At 34.4% G+C, this 17,889-nt stretch overlaps 1 protein-coding gene across 3 annotated transcripts in view; it reads right to left on the bottom strand.

Annotated features, from left to right (window-relative positions):
* The window catches only part of LOC106087875 (furin-like protease 1), a 38,102-nt gene extending 20,996 nt beyond the window's left edge, over window positions 1-17,106 (bottom strand). For all 3 annotated transcript variants that reach the window (XM_059362038.1, XM_059362039.1, XM_013253070.2), the window contains exons 1-2: window positions 16,654-17,106; window positions 1,789-2,420 (exon numbers count right to left, since the gene is read on the bottom strand). In XM_059362038.1, the coding sequence (XP_059218021.1) occupies window positions 1,789-2,334 (546 nt within the window). In that variant the 5' untranslated portion in view covers window positions 2,335-2,420; window positions 16,654-17,106. The remainder of the gene's footprint in view (window positions 1-1,788; window positions 2,421-16,653) is intronic.
* Window positions 17,107-17,889: the final 783 nt, after the last annotated feature.

The following is a 17,889-nucleotide window of genomic DNA, read 5'->3' as shown; positions in this document are numbered from 1 at the left end:
ACAACAACTCACTGTATCAAATTTCAACGAAGTCGGATAATAAATAAAGCTTTTATGGGCTTCAAACCCTTAATCGGCAGTTCTATATGGCAACTATATTTAAATATCGTCCGATCTGAACCACATTAGGATCGGATGTCTAGAGGCTTTAAACCATTCCGTTTCAAATTTCAGCGAAATGGGTAAGTGACATCGGATAATAAATAAATTTTTTATAAGCTTGCAGACCCTTTATCGGCAATATTGTCCAATCTGAACAACATTTGGATCGGATGTCGCGAGGCTTAAAACAACTCATTGTTTCAAATTAATCTAAATATGATGCGATCTGAACCATATTTGGATCGAATGTCGGGAGAACAACTCACTGTTTAAAATTGTAGTGACATCGAGTAATAAGTAAAGCTATTGTGGGCTTCAGACCCTTTATCGGCAGATTAGTCTATATAGCAGCTATATCCAAATGTGGTCCGATTTGATACGATCAAGAACTTAACCTGCGTGCAGCAAAAAGACGTATCTGTGCCAATTCTCAATTTTAAAATTTTTGAAGGCTGTAGAGTGATTACAACAGGCGGACGGACAGACACACAGACATTGTTAAATCGCCTTAGAATTTTATGACAATCCGAAATATATGTACTTTGCAGGGTAGGAAATTGATATTTCGATTTGTTGCAAACGGAATGACTAAATGAATATACCCCCTATTAAATAGGATTTAAAACCCAGATTTGATCGAATTTTAGGAATATTTTTATCAATATAGAAAAGCATTGCTTTTGTTTTGCACGAAACTATATGTATAGTACAATCACGACAATATGGGGCTCAAATGAATGGCATTTAAGAGTAAAAAACGTATCTGATAACCAAATGTCGGACCACATGTTTCGAGGACCACCCCACCTCTCTAAAAACCCCTAAATCGGACATACTTACCGACCATGGCAATATGGTGCTCAAATTAAAGGTATTTGAGAGTAAAGAACGAAATTGATACCTACTTAGGGGCCAAGTTTCTGGGGGTCCACACAACCCCTGAAAAACCCCCACAGCTGGACTTATTTACTGACCACGGCAATATGGGACTCCAATAAAAGGTATTTGAGAGTATAACACGTGTCTATGGGGCTACCCCACCCCCATAATATAATAAATCTGCAATACGGGGCTCAAATAAAAGGGTTTTTTAGAGTAGAGCACGAATCTGATTTATAAATTTTTAAGGCCAAATCACTGGGAAGGAGGAAGGACCAGGGGATACTTCTCTCATATCAATTTGTTCAGTCCGATTAAAGTTTAAGCCCAATTATAAAGGGCATCTTTTTAATCCCGATTCCAAACGGCGTGCTGCATAGTGATACCACTTGGTAGAGAAGTTTAAACATTACAGGATACCTCACAAAGAAAATGAAGCGGAGCAGGCCCGGATCAGCTATTCTATTATAAAATATAAACAAAACTAACAAAATATATCAAATTGGCCAGTACCTAAATGTGGACCGATGTTAAAAATTGTTTCCCTACATAATTTATTTGATACACGGACCTATCCTACTAATCTCGCATTGATATCTGCACTGGATGTAGTTTTGGCCGCTCTTCTCTAACAAGTGCGACTGTCGCAGAAAAAATTCTGGTTTTTTCTTCAGCCATCATTCGATATTAGAAGGTTCGCCTCCGGTTCAAATGTGTATAATAATAAACGCAAAACGTAACCAACACACAAATAAACAGCTCTTTAAAGTTTGTATACTCGTATAGGATCAATTTTTGTATTCTTACCTTTCCCAAATTGACGAATCCATGCTCCTGTGCTACTACATCTGCGTTCCCATTAGTATCTCCATCTGGTATATGGACAGCCCAGGTGTGCGTGTAATGATGATGCTTTATGTTGTTTCTACCATCCGAATAGTCCAAATGATATGGCAATGAGTCTAATTCAATAACTGACTCATTTTTTATATTAGCACATTTAACGAAACCAACATTTATAGAACACAATAATGCCACCGTGAAAACATTAAATAATGATATTGTACAATTCCTTGATGTATTTTTACTTCTGCCATGCAGCCGATTTTGTTGGTGTAAGTATTTGCGCCCCAAATAATTTGTGGGATTAAAAATATTTTGCACTAAATATATATAATATAAATTATTATCACATCTGATGGACTGAATTATGGGTTCATCGAAGTTTGGACACTTCAACGAGGATGCAGTTTGTGATGTTTCTGCGGGATGTTGTTTACATAGCCAACGTTTAGGATTGTCAGATTGTTTGCCGTCTCCTGTTGTGAGCCATCGCACAACGTCGTTTTTCATGTTTTGTATGCCAAGAAAATCGATTGGAACCTTTTTTCCTATGCTTGTCAACGAGAACGAGATTTGAAAAATTAAGTCGCCAGGTTCTGAAAGAAGATATAATTTAAAAAAAGCGTCAATACAATACAAAATTTATATATACACCAAAAAAAGACCTCGAGCTCGAATTTTCAATAAGAAACAACAAATATACAAAATTTATTATTTTATTTAAGAGCATTCGCAAAAAGCAAACGGAATAGGTATAGTCATGTTGCGTTAAAATTAAGTTTTCATTTTCTTTTTCTTTATAAATAACTTGGAACTTTGTTGATAAATTTCTTAATTTTTTGATGATTGGGTAACAAATGCGAAACGCTACGGAAAGGACACGCGAACAGACGGACATGGCCAAGCCAAATCAGGAAGATTTTCTAAGTCAAACCGTACACACAATGAACCGTACAGGTTCATGTTTTAACCATAAATGTAAACTTTAGTTACGAATTTCATGCTTTGAACTAAAATTCTCGACTAGATCCGTTAAAAATGACAACGCCTTACTTTGAAAAACTCGTCGACAAGGGTTATCGAAAGCCGTTCTTTATATATTTTGTTGATTGGGATCAAAAGGGAAAAATTAGAAGAATGCCTTTCTTTATTTGCAGTCCTTATATTTATAATGCACTGGGTGCCACAGCCGGGAAAAACGAAAGTGGCGAATTACATTCATTATTTATTTAGACCTTTTTTATTGAAGTAAATTTCTTGAACAAAAATTAGAATATGAATTTCTTGATAAATTTATAATGATCGACATCATTACAGATCAAAGACTTGATATCCGCCAGAAATTTTTAATTTAATATTTTTCAAACTTGCAACAATTGCTCTTCTTTGCATGTAATTGAAAATAAAGCTTAAATTTTACTTACAATTTGCTTCTCATATTCAAAGAATTGGTATTAAAAAAAATAATAATAAAAACAAGAAAAATTCGTGTTTTTTTTCTCTTGAAGGCGAAGGGTTTCTAAAGAATATCTCTTATTCTCTATTTTCTCTTTGCCTAATATCGTGACATATCGTAAGTCTATTTTATGTTCATACTCTTGTACATACTGTGCTTTCTTTGCCTTCACTGAAAAAATATTGACCTAAATTTTACCACTTAAACATGGTATTGATATATAAAAATATCTTTAATAAAATGATTAATTGATTTATTCTATTTGCCATTGAATCATCGTGGTTGTTTAAAAGACTAATGTTTAACAAATTTTTAATTGCACGTATTAAAATTGTTATTTAATAACATAAAATGTAGGTATATGTCTGTTTCTACAAAAATCAAGATGGTATTGTGTACTCTTTCACACAGATGTAATGCGATGTGGAGTGTGAAATGTAAATGAGACAAATATAATTTTCTTGCTTCTCTCACAAATAATTAAAAAAAAAAACAAAAAAATTTTAAAAATTTTATCATTTTTAAAAAATTTTTGTTTGTTTCTCTTTCGAGACGAGCTGAATGATCGAAGATGCAAATGGAAAAGGAAAGCCAAAGGTAGCAACCTACACCAACCACTATGGGACGTTGGTGTGTGTTGCTACCTTTGGCTTTCCTTTACCATTTGCATCTTCGATCATTCAGCTCGTCTCGAAAGAGAAACAAACAAAAATTGTAAAATTTAATGATCTCGCCTTATCAGGCAAAAAAAACTTGATAAATTTTTAATAAATTTAGTGTATATTTGAAGAAAGCAAAACAGAAAAATCCATGATATGATGATATTAATGGATGAATTTAATATATGCGAAACGTACCCGAAGATTTAGAACATTGTAAAAATAAAATGAGGTAGTTATATATCTAATATTGTGTTAGAATATTTAATTATCCACATAAAAATCAAGCTTCCTAATATTGATGGACAGAAATACAATTAATAAACAGCGACCCTTCAAGTGGATCAATATTAATAATATACGCGAAATGCTGAAGTTGGTATCCATTACCATTTGTTTTTATATAAAGATATTTTCCTCATTATTCACTTTACAAAGACGGCGCCGACAATTGTACATTCAATTACAAAAATTCCTTATATTGGACTTTTAAAAGAATTTGTATTATTGATAAACAATTTTGCAATATAGATTTGATAACTCAAAAATTCAAATAAAATGGTTATAAGATCCATAAACCAATCATTTGAAATTGCCCTTTCTTTAAGATCCACATACATATGTTATCTTCCGTCCTCAGTGTCGTTTTCCAAGTCAATATACTACTATGTGGACAATAAACCATTAAAATAAGATAATATTAGTATTTATATGTTATATATTTCCTCCAATTTGTTGCGTTTGGAATTTGTCCATTCTATTTGTTTACATCCTAATGTTTTCCGCTTTTCTCTATTTTAGCGTAACGTTTTTCATAATAATTTTTTTTAGCTTTCAATTACAATTAAATAAATTATCTGTTTTTGCGCTACTTTAATTTGGTTGTTGGATTTATTTGTCCAACTGAAACCAATAAAGGGTTTGTTTTTGGTTTTATTTGGAATAGAACACAGAAAAACTATAGACGCAAATTTGACCGATTAAACATGGTATTGACATATAAAAAATTTTTCAAACAAGGTGTTAATTGCTTCAGTTATTTTTGACATTGAAATCCGATTTGTTTTTGTATCATGGCAAGTGATTTGTATAGAAGGCATACATACATTTTTAATCGTACGAATTAAATTGTTATTTAATAATACAAATTGTGAGTATATATTTCTGCGTTCTGTTGTTTCCTCTTTCACACATATAGAATGCGAAGAAGTGCGAATGGGACAAGTATATGTCTAGTTTCTATCAAAAACAGATACATTGGGGCGTGGGTAGACAAAAAATATGAAGAAAAATAGAAATTGGGGTTTTTATTTATCTCTCAATAAAAAAATATTGTGTTAAATAACAATTGTTAAGTAAAAACAGTATATTTTAAAGTGTCATGCTCAAATAATGTAAAGCAGAAAAAAAAACTTGGAAGTGAACAAATGAAATAAGTACATTCCAAGCGAAGCATTCCATTAAGGAACAGGGGCAAACTTCTTGCACACTTCGGTGTGCTATCCTATTCAATTTTAAGCTCCAAGACGAGCAAGCTAACCTCTGCGCTACGGTGGTCTCCATAGCCACAAACGATTATTCGTTTACCAGACCAATAATTATACTTTTGTGTCTCTCCTAATAGAGAGGGAGAGAGAGAGGGTGAGTATTTAAGAGTTTAGACCAGAGATTAATAAAAAGTAATGAGTGGATGGTGAACTCCGAAATTGATAATTTTTAAACATTCGCCCAATGACAAAAATCATTAGAACAACATGGAGGGCTTTTAATACGATTGCGCATCCTAAATCGAAACAAATACAAATATATTCTGTAAGAGTTTGAATTACCAACTTAGATCTGCATGTAATTGGTAAAAATTGAGCTAGAATTGTGTTACATTAAATTGAACTTGCCTTTTCAATATGCACCATCTATTTAAGCATGACGCTTATATAATTTATAAGTACCCTCGAGTAAAAAAAATTATATGATCAGATTCAAATATATCTCGGATAAAATATATTGGGTTGCCCAAAAAGTAATTGTCGGTAATATAGTAGTAATATAGTCGGCGTTGACAAATTTTTTCAACGGCTTGTGACTCTGTAATTGCATTCTTTCTTTTGTCAGTTATCAGCTGTTACTTTTAGCTTGCTTTAGAAAAAAGTGCGCGAAATTTTGTTTACATTTGTTTGTTTGGCGTCAATTTTAATATGGGTACCACATTTATTGAAAGAAATTCATTTAACAAACCGAATCAACGCTTGTGATATGCACCTTAAACGCAATGAATTCGATCCGTTTTTAAAACGAATCATAACTGGAGATGAAAAATGGATTGTTTACAACAACGTTAGTCGAAAACGATCATGGTCCAAGCATGGTGAACCAGCTCAAACCACTTCAAAGGCTAATATCTACCAAAAGAAGGTTATGCTGTCTGTTTGGTGGGATTGGAAGGGTGCGGTATATTTTGAGCTGCTTCCAAGGAACCAAACGATTAATTCGGATGTTTACTGTCAACAATTGGACAAATTGAATACAGCCATCAAGGAGAAGCCACCAGAATTCGTCAATCGTAAAGGTGTCATATTCCACCAGGACAACGCTAGACCGCACACATCTTTGGTCACTCGCCAAAAACTGAGTGAGCTTGGCTGAGAACTTTTGATGCCTCCACCATAGAGCCCTGACCTTGCACCATCAGACTACCATTTATTTCGATCTTTGCAGAACTCCTTAAATGGTAAAACTTTCGGCAATGATGAGGCTATAAAATCATACTTGGTTCAGTTTTTTGCAGATAAAGGCCAGAAGTTCTATGAGCGTGGAATACTAAATTTGCCAGGAAGATGGCAAAAGGTTATCGAACAAAATGGCAATTATATATTTGATTAAAGTTCATTCTAAGTTTTATTAAAAATGCACTTTCTTTTAAAAAATCCGTATATCAAGAATGGAAGGCATTGTCAGTGCAAAAAACTTTATATTCGTCACCAATTCTTGCAAGAATTTATTGCAAAAAAAAACATGTACTTTTGTAGTAAATAAAATCCAACGTTTTTCAGAAAAGAAGTTTACTTGATTGGGTTGGGTATTAAGGTCATAAAAGGTGTATTTGTTACCCGATTTCGATTACATTTAAACCATAGACCTCTGCACCGTTTTATTGAACGATCGGACCATATTCGGATATAGCTGCCATACAGATCGATCCTCCGATATAGAGTATTGCGCCTATAAGAGTCGCATTTATTTCCCGATGTCAATGCGATTTGAAACAATGAGTTTTGGTAGACTTCTACTCTGTTTTGTCAAATGTGGTCAAAATGGGTCTATATTAAGGTATAATGACAGCTATAGACCTATTTACCGAAATAGAAAAGGCCATAAAAAGAGCATTTTTCATCCAATTTCGATGAAATTTGAAACAGTGAGTTTTGATAGACCTCTACACATTTTCGTCGAATATGGCCCAGATTGGATGACAATTGGATATAGCTTCCATATAGATCGATCTTTCGGATCCGTCAGCTTATAAAAGGAGCATTTCCGATTTTGATGAAATTTGAAAAAGCGAGTTTTGAAACATGCGGTCCTTTCGGACCATATTTAGATATGGCTGCCATCTAGAATGATCTTCCGATATTGAGCCCATAAAAGGAGCATACGATTTCAATAAAATTTTTGGTAGTGACTTTTGGTAGACCTTTACACCTTTTTGTCGAATGGGGCCCAGATCGGACCTTTTTTGGTAATAGTTCCATGTAGACTGATCTTCCACCTGATTTCGATAAAATTTGTAATAGTGATTTTTGGTAAACCCCTACATCTTTTGATTGATCATATTTGGATAAAGTTGCCTTATAGAATGATTTTCCGATAAAGGGTATTCAGCTCATAAAAGAAGCATTTTTCATCCGATTGCGACGAAATTTTTGGCAGTAAGATTTAGTAGACACCTATACATTCTTGGTAAATGTGGTCCAGATTTGGCTATATTTGAAAACAGTTCCCATACAGTCTGGAGACTTCGTAACGCAGAGGTTAGCATGCAGGCGTTCATTTTTGACGGTAAGATTTGGTAGACCCCTATACATTTTTGGTAAATGTGGTCCAGATCGGAGGCCACCGTAGCGCAGAGGTTAGCATGTCCGCCTATGACGCTGAACGCCTGGGATCGAATCCTGGCGAGACCTTTGGAGCATTTACTACACGATTTTGCGGCTTTATGATTGTCAATCAGGTAAAAAATTATAACTACCAAAACTCACTGCTCAAAATTACATCGAAACAGCCTGAAAAATGCTAATTTTATCGGCTGAATACCATATATCGGAAGATCGGTCTATATGGCCGCTATATCCAAATATGGTCCGATCTGGTCCACATTCGACCAAAATGAGCAGGGGCCTATCAAAAAATGCAGTTTTTATGGCCTTAAAACACTATATCGTGTGGTTGGTCTATATGGCAGCTATATCCATATATTGTCCAATCACATTTGACAGGGATGGGTAGGGGTCTACCAAAAGAAAAATAACAATATTATCATATTTCATGATTCAAAGAACAATAGAATTTCAATGTCAAAAATTAATCACTTTTTTAGAAATGTTTTTATTAATCAATACTACGTTTAATTTTTAGACATTTTACATACGCACACTCACGAGATTCTCACGAGACTTTCTAGAATCACGAGAAAATCATGTCTTATGTCTTATACTACGTTTAATTTTTAGACATTTTACATACGCACACTTACGAGATTCTCACGAGACTTTCTAGAATCACGAGAAAATCATGTCTTATGAGAAAATCACGAACCAAGAAAAACTCACTACCCACGAAAAACGTATGACTCACCGTTGAAAAAATTTTTTTTCCATGAAACGAATATTAATTTTTTTCTATGTATCTTAAATCATACCGTATTTTAATGTAAAAAAATTATTTCTCAACGATTTTTCACCAGAGGCGTGAATAGGATCATGAGCAAGATTTCACTCACCCACGCTCGCGCACCATGAATTTTGAATCAATCACGGATTACTCACGAATCATGTGACCCACGCGTGACATGACAACTCGCAACAGCAGTTTTTTATTGTTGTTTCAGCAAACATAGTACTGCTGTATTAGCAAACATTTCGGTCAGCTAAATCAGCAAATAAAATCTGCGTGTTCAGTAGAAAAATGGGAGCTATATCCAAATCTGATCCAAATTTTTGCAATTTCACTAGGCTTTGTCTCTGCGCCAAAAAATGTATGTGCAAAAATTTGAATACGATCGGATGAAAAATGCGTCCTGAAATACACAAATTAACATAGGCAGACACGGGCACAGCTAAATCGAATCAGAAAGTGAATCTGAATCGATCGATAAACTTCTCTCTTCCTTCTGGGTGTTGCAAACAAATGCACTTACTTATAATCACCTGTACCACAGTTGTGGTGTAGGGTATAGAAATAGAGGGATGAACCAAAAAAAAATTCCTAAAACACAAAGGAATATAAAAACAATAATAGCCTAAATTAAACACTTAAATATTACATTAGAGAAAAAATAGGTTAATACACATCGTTATGATGTTAATTCTAACCACAACCAGCAACAATAAGCTAGAAATATATTTAACTTTAGTAGTAAGCTACTATTGAAATACCGTTAGGTAAATGTTTACTATTATGGATACACGAAGTCACGACTGTTGTGGTGTTAATTTTTTTGGGTGAATGCACCACTTAAAGGCTTTTCCAACCAAAGTAACAGAAAAGTCAATTAACACATATCGAGGTACCCAACTGCCATTGGCAACATATTTAAATTAAGAACTTCTTAGTAGCTGTACCATAAATTGAAAAAATATGGGAAATAATAATGTTTACTTATGCTGTTGTATGTAACGTTAAGGAGGAGCTAAATGTCCACGACAAATTTATCTACATTGTACGTTCGATGGCCATAAGACTATACCGGTTGGAAATGACGACAAGTTCGGAAAAATATACAACTTCTCTGTAAAATTTATTTATTTATTTACTATAATTAAAAATTGCAATAAACATTTAAAAGTAGGCACTAGCGACTAAAGCTATCGTCGTAATCCCTGTATATTTTATTTAGCTTTACTTAAGACTATGTTATGACCATTTGTGGACAAAGATAAAGAAAATTCTGTGAAGGTGGGTGTTTTATAAATTTTACGACAGAAGAAAACCAACTTTAAACTTCTTATAGCGGCACTTATAGTCACAGCAATCAGCTAGCCACATAATAACTAATTAATGCAAATTTGCCCATGAACATTCCATAAAGAACAGGGGCAAACTTCTCACATATCAATGAGTGCTGTCCAATTCAAGTTTAAGCTAAATTACAATATATGGGACCTCCTTTTTATAGCCGAACCCATGCGTTTTATAGTCGAAACCTGGCGTTCAGTCTCATAGGCGGACATGCTAACCTATGCGATACTGCGGCCTCCAGTTAATTAGTTAATAAATCTACTTGTGAAAGTAGATGGTCCTGGAACACACTCAATAATAAAAGGGTTCCCGAGAGGACACTTCCATGCAAAACATTATTCAGGATTCACTAATAGAAGGTTAGGTCACTTACGAAAACATGTAGTGGATAGGCACCATAAACATCATTAAGGATGTCAAATCTGCCGATTGAAAATGTCATCAAATAGGAGAAAACGTAAACAAAGAATGAATGTAAAATGAGAACAAGTTGACATCCTCAATGCCAAGTAGTGACAAAAATTAAAAAAAAGTTTATGTCGGCTGCTTGGCTTAACCTTATTTAGTGAATCTTGAACATTATTATAGCTATTGAAAAAATGTGTTTACACGTCGGTTTATCGAATACTGAATTGTCATGACAGGCTTACCATCAAAAATACAATAGGTTTGTTTTATTTACCCAATAAGCAGATTTTCATTCTTATTTTTCGCTGATTGTTAATGACATTTGAGTTGTTTTATTTACCAATTTAGCGGATTCGCTAGCTTATGAAAAACGAAAACACTCTCCCCACAAAATGATTCTTAGCAATTTTTTGCATTCCAGAATCATTGGATAATTCCAATTGAATGATGACACCATAAGTTTTCTATTTTACACGCTTACCAACAATGCCATTAATAAACGGTGATAAGCCAATCCGCTTAATAAGCATTTTTAAGCATCCAAAATAAGCGATGAAATCGGCTAATGGGTAAATAAACCATTCAATCAAACGAGTAAAATAGAGAACATATACAGGCCTGTTCCGATATCCACAATGGCAAGAATATTGGGAATTCAACGCAAAAGTTTTCCCTTTGCGCACTGAGTTTTAATGCACTAATTTCGTTATAATTATGAAATCTTTTTTCAAAAATGTTACATTCAACGCATTGCGGCAGCTGGTAACATTGTTGTACAAAATATTGCCTAATACATCTGTGAAATGTAAGAATATAAACGATTATTAAATTAAAAAACATATTTTATGTTTTATTCTATTCATAGAAATGATTTTGTGACTTTGCAAGACGTTTTTTACTGAATTTGCCGAATACTGTCAGGAAGTGAGTAAATATGTCGGTATCATAACGGGACACATAGGACTACGATCTCACGTCTGTGTTGACATACTGCCGGAATAAAATTTTTTAATAAAATAATTTTTGAACCGCTATAACTTTAAAAGAAATAAACGAATTTACAAACGCCCAAAGAATTTTTCTGCAGAATATGCTAGATTTTAAAACTATGAACCACAAAATTTAATTTTTTCATTAAAAAAATTAAGAAATATTTCTGAGTTTATGCAAAATAATAATATAATACTAATTCATTCCATTTTAAACACAGCGAAATATTGACCTGCGGCCCTATAAAGTATATATAATCTTGAATCGGTTCAGTTCGTCCGAATCGATTCAGTTCGTCCGTCTGTGGACGATAACCATAACGGTCGAACGAATGAAGTTATCTACTTGAAATTTTACACAGATACTTCCTCATTTGTAGGTCGTTGGGGATTGCAAATGGGCCATATCGGTTCAGATTTTCATATTGCCCCCATACCATGCACCGATCCGTCGATATCGCAATTCTTACCCGATTTTACTGAAATTTTGCACAATGGCATATAAGACCTTCATCGGCAAGGGTTGCCGCCTCAGTGTACAACGTACTGCTATAACTGCTACTGCTTTAGTTAGAGCACGTATCCATGGTAAACTCCAGGAAATAGAAGATTTTTATTATCAATGAAAAACAAAACACTTTAAACACTCATCAAATAAAGGTACTTTGGTGAATTTTTGCTAATTAGATGACCAATGCTGTCCATGTGTGTTATAATAGAATGTGTATTCAATGATGCCTCTTCATTTGTTTCAATGTATGTAAATTAGTTTGGATGGCATTGTCTTCAAGTGCTTCAACTAGAATGGATATAGGAAACTTGAATGTTGTTAACTTTGAAACATAGTTGCTTTCATATTTTTTGAGTTTTTTTTTTTTTTGTCAGCCAAGGCCAAACACCAATAATGGAATGTAGAACTAAAATGTATTTTCATCAATTTCTTGGACACGAATGGTTCTCCTCTATGCTTGGTAACTCTTTATATGCTTTATATGTATGTTTCATTTATTTTACACAAGAGTTTTTTTTTTAAATAAGAGGCGGCCGTGGCGCACAGATGAGCATGTCCGCCTATGACGCCTGGGTTCAAATCCCGACGTCAACACCAGAAAAATTTTTCGGCGTTGGTTTTTCCCTTACTAATGCTGAATGCATAGTGAGATATCACGGCATGTTAATAAAAAAGGAGGCCCCTTATCATTTAGCTTAAACTTTAATCGGACTGCACTCATTGTTATGAAAGAAGTATCCCCCGTTCCTTTATGGTAGGCACAATGTGGTTGCGATCAATACATTGGAGAGGCTACAGAGATCGCGATTTCGAAGGTCCATCATCAGTCTGCTTTGCCCCAAAAAAAGATTACATGCTTCCACCGCTCACTAATTAGTAAGCTGTGCAATGGTAGGGCAGGGCACCTTCTTCGAGCACAGTAAGAAAGGTAAACCGCCAATATTTTTATCTCGAAAAGAACATCAGCAACACATATAGTGCCTAAAACCTGTTACCCAGGAATCTTCGTTTGCCAAATAGTAACCTTTTAATGTGTGTATACACATTTATCGGCGTGCTTCCCGTTCATTCGTCTGTTTTGGCGTTTGGTTGTTTCATTTTGTTGTTGGATTTATTCGCCCAGATGAAACCAATGTAGAACTTGTTTTTGTTTCTATTTAGAACAGGAATCAAAATAATAACCCTTTTTAAAAAAGTTTTAGGCAAAATGTGGTTGCGATGAATGCAGCCTATAGGGATAGACGCAAGCGATCGAAGCTAACCAAGCTCCATCATCAGTCAGCTCTGCACCAAAAAAGATTACATGCTTCCACCACTCACTAATTACTAAACTGTGCAATGGTAGAAGCATGCCTTCTTGAGATGAACATTGGATTAAAAAAGGACACCTTTCTTCGAGCGCAGTAAGAAAGTTAAACCACCAAACACCAATATCTCGTAAATCAAAAAGGACATCTGCAACAGCAAAACACACAATGCCAAAAACTATTATTGCTTTTCTTTTTTTTTTGTTTAATTATTTATAAATGAAATTATATTTATAGTAAATATAAGAAAAATGTTAATGAAAAGCAATGGCTACAAGGGACATAAGCTAAACATCGCAAAGCTAGGTTGAAGTTAAGTTCATGCAATAATGTTTACTGGAAGATAAAGTCGATGTTTTGGGTGGTTGTAGTTGCAAGTAAATAACAAAAATAATAAAAACTCTGACAACAATGGTCGTAAGCTTGCTCAAATTATAGATAGTTGTTATAAGAAAGGGTGATTTTTTAGAGCTATAGGAAAGTTTTTCAAATATTATTATTATTTACGGTTTAAAGATTATTTCATGTAAATCCTGACCGTGACTGCGCCTCAAATGGTCAATCCGCTTGGTCCAATTTTGACATACTCTTTCCAACATTTCGGCCGGTATCTCACTAATAAATGCTTCAATGTTGTCTTCCAATGCGACAGTTGAAACGGGCTTGTATTTATAGACATGAGCTTTAACATTGTCTAAAGGCATTCAATCACACGATTTAACCGGCCAATTGACCGGTCCTGAACGTGGAATAAGTCCATTGTTACGCGTGCTGTGTGGCATGTTGCACGGTCTTGTTGAAGCCACATATCATGCAAGACAAGCTCTTTCGTTTTGGCCCAAAAAAAAGTTGGATATAATCTCACCATTCACAGTTATGTTACGATGAGCTTAGTCGCTGAACCCGATTTTTTTGGAAGAAGCGCGCAATAAACTTTCTTAACAGGGCACGCATTTTGATAATAAAATTCAATAATTTGCCAGCGTTGTTCATTTGTAAGACGATTCATAGTTAAATTATAGAAACTGAAAATGTTTGAAAGTGGAACAAAACACGAAACGAGCGTGATCCCTTTAAACCAGTGTTGCAAAAAAAGATTATAGCTAAAAAATCACCACTCATATGTATATATAGTTTATGGATTATGTTTTATATAACAAACAATTTAAATCGAGTTAAAAAGCTTGATCTCTTGCACAAATACTGAGCCCCTATGATGTGCGATATGACAAGGTGGGTTGTTGGCGTCTTTAAATGACCAATGGCCAACCTGCTCCCGCGTCGATCGGTCCTTTGGACCGGAACGAGTTTGCTCATCTACAGTAGCATGACGTGGATCGCCACCTCCACTTGCAAATGTGGCTTCAACAACAACTTCTCGTGATAACAATGAGCACCACAGAGATCGGAGCTCAATGCACCAGCCTCTGTGGCTGGCCCAACATCAAAATGTTGGGTGGCATAAGTATTTTGATATTTAATTTTATTATAAGATTAAATAAAAAAATAATAAATTTTATGATCAAATTAAAAGAAAATCAAGCTTAGGAGTGTGGGCTCAAATGTAAGCGTTTGTTTGGAGTGGATTCTATCATAGTTTTATTAAAATCAGTTGGGATATTTTGGTGTAAAGCTTCAATTTCCGCCATTGTGACTTCTTAAGCCATTATCATTAAAGTACAGCATTTTTAATTGAGTTAGACCCATACAATTTCTAGATCTAGAGTTGTAGGTGACCAATAGACTGTATTTGGCATAATCTAATAGAGAAAATTGGTCCTTCACGGCATAGGGCATTGCCTAGCCATAAAATAAAATGCAAGCCTATAAATCTATCACTAAAGTGAAGTGAAATTTCGTTAAAATATTTATCAGTATTTTATCTTAATCCATTCTTTCATTCATTGGACCAGGTTTCACCGCCCGTTATATGTAGCTTATCTCCAAAGCACTACTGGGTCACCTCTAAAGCAGTCGGCATTGGTATAGTGAAATTGAATGTCTCGCTTCTTTATTTACAAATTTATTGATAATTCTTATAAAAAAATCAAATGTCAAAATACTTATGCAACCCAACAATTTGATACTTACCATGAAGTTTTACATTAGACCATTTATGACTACTGTTAGTCGCCATAGTAGGAAATTTTAATTTTATTTAAAGAAAAATCTGTAAGCTAAACTGTCCGAAAATTGGTTTGCCAAAATACTTATGCCCATGACTGTATATTTTTCAATCCCATGGCAGCCGGTCTTTTATTGGCAAGTGCTGCCGCCTCAGTGTACAACACATTGCTACAATGTATATGTTCTTCAAAAATAAAATGGGTTTTCTTTATACCTAATTGCAAAATATCACAATGTTTACTAAAGAGAAATTCTTAAAACAAATCTTGTGTGGAAATAAAATGCCAAAACTTTCCAAAAAAAAGTGTAAGAAATCGATTTTTTAAAGCATTTGTTCGGATTTCTAGTAATTTGACTACACAGGGCACTGTCTGAAAAGGGGTTACAAAAACTCAAGCTTTCAAAAAGGCTCAAATTGGCCCTGCAGACGCACACAGGAAACGCGGATTGTGTTCGCTAGTTCCTCCATATTTTTGAAAAATACCTGTTGTTCACCTAGTAACCAATTCTATTAGAATTACAGCGACCAAGAGTAAATTTTGTTTTAAGCCGAGTAACAGAATTTAAATCGAAATCGAAATTACACACCGATGTGTGTCTACTGCACATTCATACATACATATATTGTAGCCAAGGCCCAATTTATTTATCATTCATAATTTTTAAAATACAAACATGTACTTTTGCACGAAGAGCTATGTGGTATAATCGTTAGTCTTGTATTTACAATAAACAAAGGACTTGACCTTATTATCAATTTGAGAGGCTTAAACCTATTTCATGTTCATCTATGGTGCAGAGTGCAAAAATACTAAATTGCGAATAGCACTCGAAACGCACACACCACCTTCAAGTGTGTACAAATGAAGAAAAAAAAGTCACTTATCGCAGGCAGGCGCCGTCAAAAGACTGAATCTCAGCATCAAAAAGCAAAAGGAATATGAAAAAATGTACATATTATCTGCACGTAGATATCAATACACATTTCAATCCCAGCAAGAACATTTGTATGCTTACTAGTCGCAATTAGGAAAACTGACTGATCCACATAGTTATTCACAAGATGCAAAATTTTTGTTGGTCTAACTTGTTGTTTTTGTTGTTGTTCTTTTTTTTTGTAATTCGATGAGAGTCTTACCCGTTCTGTATCCAAGTGTATGTTGTTGGCGATATACTTTATTGGAATAATGGAGAGATGAGTCGTCAAAACATATTTTTTGCTTCAAAATACTTAATTTTTACTACGTCGATGACTGATTATTTTTGATTTCTTGTATTCTTTTTGCGTCGGAATTACATGAAAAGCTGATTAAATATACGTTCGTTTTTGATAACTTGTCCCTCTTTCGCACACACTAACATAAACATTTGCAATTTTAGCTGTTTTAAATGGTATCATCTACAATTCTTTAAATTTTAGATTCAAGGCAACTAATTTCATTTCCATTAGAAAATAGTTTCATGCTAATTTTAATCCACAATTCTGTCACTAATCCACTAATATAATCATCTTTTTCTTTCTTTTACAAAAAAAATCAACACAATAGCACGACAGTTCGCGTATTTGGGAAGAAAAAACGAAACTCGCCAACGTAATAGCAAGTTGTTTGACAATATAAAAATAATGGCAGTAGCCAATCAGTGGGCCTGACATAGTGTAACGTATTTGTGTGACTAGAGAGAGTAACGTAAAGCCGAAACAGAAGAGCGGATTGTGCTCTATTTTATGAGTCGCCTTGACGCCGAAATAGTAAATCTAGATTTGCGACGAGAATTCGGAAATCTCGTGTTTTGCAAGGTTTCACATCATTTTCGATGTCAGCAAATCTACTTATTTGAGGATATTTGTAGCAAATCCCCTTCCGAATTGAAATGCAACCCTACGCATTGAATACCGGTTATTATTGGGATTTTTTGGCAGCACTTTTTCTTATTTTCTGACAATTTCTTACTAAAATTATGAAAGTTAGCATAAATTTAATAAAATCGTTTTACAAACTTAATTGCTGACCGCAATATATATGCTGAACACAATGAAAATGCTAATCACTATAAAAACGCTGCCAAAAACCTCACTGTTGACAAATTAAAACAGCATAAATCGTAGCGGAAACGACTTTTGGAGACAACACATAATAACGGTAGTTAGTGGACAGTTGCCCAACAACAAATTATTGAGCGCACTATCTGTCAAAATCAGTGATTAATGCAACCCTGATTTTGTGTATGTTACTAATTCGCGCCATTTTTCGTTGTTTGTGAGTATTATGGTTCTTCACTATAATACACACACACAACCAAAACTCGTTGACAGATAGTGAACTTCGCTAGAAAAGATTTTACTCAGCTGTTTACGGTATCCATATCCATATTG

The sequence above is a fragment of the Stomoxys calcitrans genome, chromosome 2 (assembly GCF_963082655.1).
Source record: "Stomoxys calcitrans chromosome 2, idStoCalc2.1, whole genome shotgun sequence".
NCBI lineage: Eukaryota > Metazoa > Arthropoda > Insecta > Diptera > Muscidae > Stomoxys > Stomoxys calcitrans.
Note: the sequence above shows the minus strand (reverse complement) of the source record. Positions and strands in the feature narration are given on the sequence as shown.